The sequence below is a fragment of the Ursus maritimus genome, unplaced genomic scaffold, assembly GCF_017311325.1.
Source record: "Ursus maritimus isolate PB19 unplaced genomic scaffold, ASM1731132v1 scaffold_8, whole genome shotgun sequence".
Lineage (NCBI taxonomy): Eukaryota > Metazoa > Chordata > Mammalia > Carnivora > Ursidae > Ursus > Ursus maritimus.
Genome location: NW_024426996.1, coordinates 78,625,072 through 78,627,591, shown reverse-complemented (window position 1 = coordinate 78,627,591; position 2,520 = coordinate 78,625,072). Strand labels below are relative to the sequence as shown.

Below are 2,520 nucleotides of genomic sequence, written 5' to 3'. Positions count from 1 at the left end.
CTCCTGCAAAGGACGAGACGCGCCGCCCATTCCGGGGAGGAGGACTCACCCAGCACGCGGACCACCTTGGAGTCCTGCAGCACCGAATTTCCACAGGCCGCCTGCACCGTCACACGCACGTCCCCTGTGTCTGCAAACCGCGTGGTCACGGAGTTCTCCAAGGAGAGCAAGGGCTGCAGGGGACACGACTGGGGGTCAGGGCTGGGGGTGGCGGGCAGCCGCACAGGGACAGTCAGCCCCGCAGCCCACCCGCTGCCCAGGCCCTCACTGAGAACGCTCACTCTCCCCTGCTCTGGTCAGGACATGGGGGCAGCACGGGGAGGGCCCCCCACCCCCCTGAGCCACTCGCTCTAAGCCAAGGCAGCCTGGACGGAGTGTCCCAGTGTCCCTTCCTTCCAGACCTGCCCAAATTGCTGGGCTGGAGGTAGCTGCGTTGTGATTCGAACCCAGAGCCAAGCACCTTCCTCAGCCCTCCGCATTCCAGAGAAACACAACCTGGGGCCTCTGTGTCTGGGCCTTCAGCCGCTGTTGCTGTCTTTCTGCTTGGGGCACAGGGCTGCAGCCCACCGAATGAGGGAAGGATGGCTCCTGTGACTCTTGAGGGCCTGCAGGCTAAGGACGGGCAGCCCTGCCCACAGGGACCCTCCAGCCCTCCTACCAGCCACCGTCTGTGCCCCCTGCTGCTTACAGGGTACAATGCAGGGCTCTGGGTGAGGCTTCTGACGTTGGGTCCAGCCCCAGTGTTTCCTTCCTCCATGAAGCCCTCCCTGACCACACCCAAGAGCCAGACTAGAAACGGCCTGATCTTCCCTGGAGCTCACGACACCTCACCCGTCCCCTTCCTGTGACACTTATCACAACTCAGGTCACCTGCTTTGTTCACATCTCCTTCCCCAGGAAAAGGCAGGGTCCAGTCTTTCTTCTGCGTCCGCCAGACTCAGACACAGGCGGACCAGAGCAGAGGCTCCGGAAGAAAAGCTGGTGTGTGCTCGCCTCAACCCCACACTGTCATACCCTGTGTCCTCCCGCCCAGCCCCCGGCAGCACCCCGCCCCCTCAGCCAGGGCCGCACACCTGCAGGCTGCGGCCAGTCCACCAGTAGAAGACCGTGAGGTTGGGGTTCAGGGGCAGCAGCACGGCCGTGAGGTTCACCTCCTGGTTGACACCGACCACGGGAACCACTTCAAGGTGAAGGGCCTGCAGGGGGGCTGCGGGTGGCAGGAAAAGCCGGGGCGAGGGGACATCAGGCACTGGCCGTGGCAGAGGGGGCTTCTCGGTCAACTTCGGCACATCCCCCCGCATCACCACCCACCCACCGCCGCACACACCGCCTGGGGCGTGGACGTGAGCCTGCCTGCCTGCTCCCCGCCCGCGGGCTCTGGGCCTCACAGGGGCGACGGACTTACAGTTGACCTGGACAAAGAGCACCGCCTCGTCGTGCCCGGCCGCGTTCTCCGCCCTGACGGACACGCGGTAGACGCCGGGGCTCTCGTAGCGGTGCCGGATGGGCTCCTCGGTCAGCGTGAGGTTCACGTACACGGCCTTGAAGCCGTCCCCCAGGTCCACCTGGTACTTGGTGGTCAGGACATCTCCCTGCAGGAAATCCCGCGAGGCCACTTAGGAGAGATGGCAAAGCGGAGGGGCCAGCCTTGGCTCGCGTACTCTTCATCCCTTCACTCCTCCCCTCGAAGAGCGAGGGCCCCAGGCCGCCAGGAACCAAACCCGCCCTGCCCTTGGGGCGGCCAGCCGGTCATGCGGGCCTGGGAGCCGCAGAGACGCAGGAGAGTGGGAGCAGGGCCCGGGGCCAGGTGTGCCCGGCTGAGAGACCGACAGTCAGGGCTGCGGGCCGGTGGGCGGGGACAGCCACTGAGGCCTGAGCCAGGAGCCGGAGGGAGGGAGCCCCCCACACAGGCTGGAGGGTGTCGGGAACATGGCCAGAAAGATCGCACACGGGAAGCCTCCTAGGGGGTTTCCCAGCCAACTGGGAAAACATTATTTCACCTCCTCGGATGCTTCCTGCTTCCTGTTTCTTTGATCCAGTTCTCTGCGGAGCTGGGGTGCCACTCGGACACGCAGGGTTTATGCAGTGCCGTGCTCCCCGCACCTGCTGCCCCTCCCCTGGGTTTGAGCAGCATGGGGCTGAAGGCCTCACGCTCCCCTCCTGGGGCACCAGCCCCCCAACAAAGCCACCGTTTCCTCACCGAGGCGTGGGAAATTGAGGGAAGGAAACAGGAGAACAGTATCTTTCTCCACTTCACAGCAAGAAAATGTTCTCATGCTCCCCCTCTCCCCTGCCCCATCGCCCCTTCCTGCTACCCCATCCCTGCAGGAACACCCCGAAAACCATTTCCTGGTGACCCAGAATGACACAGGATTCATTCTATGTGTGCAGAGTCTTAACACAGTCGGTTAAGCGTCTGCCTTCAGCTCAGGTCCTGATCCCAGCATCCTGGAATCGAGCCCCGCATCGGGCTCCCTTCTCGGCGGGGAGTCTGCTTCTCCCTCTAACCCCCCCCCCCCC

At 64.4% G+C, this 2,520-nt stretch overlaps 1 protein-coding gene across 1 annotated transcript in view; it reads right to left on the bottom strand.

Annotated features, from left to right (window-relative positions):
* Positions 1-2,520, bottom strand: part of SORCS2 (sortilin related VPS10 domain containing receptor 2) — a 458,467-nt gene that overhangs the window by 14,671 nt on the left and 441,276 nt on the right. The window contains exon 21 of the mRNA XM_040625236.1: positions 50-173. Within this exon, the coding sequence (XP_040481170.1) occupies positions 50-173 (124 nt within the window). The remainder of the gene's footprint in view (positions 1-49; positions 174-2,520) is intronic.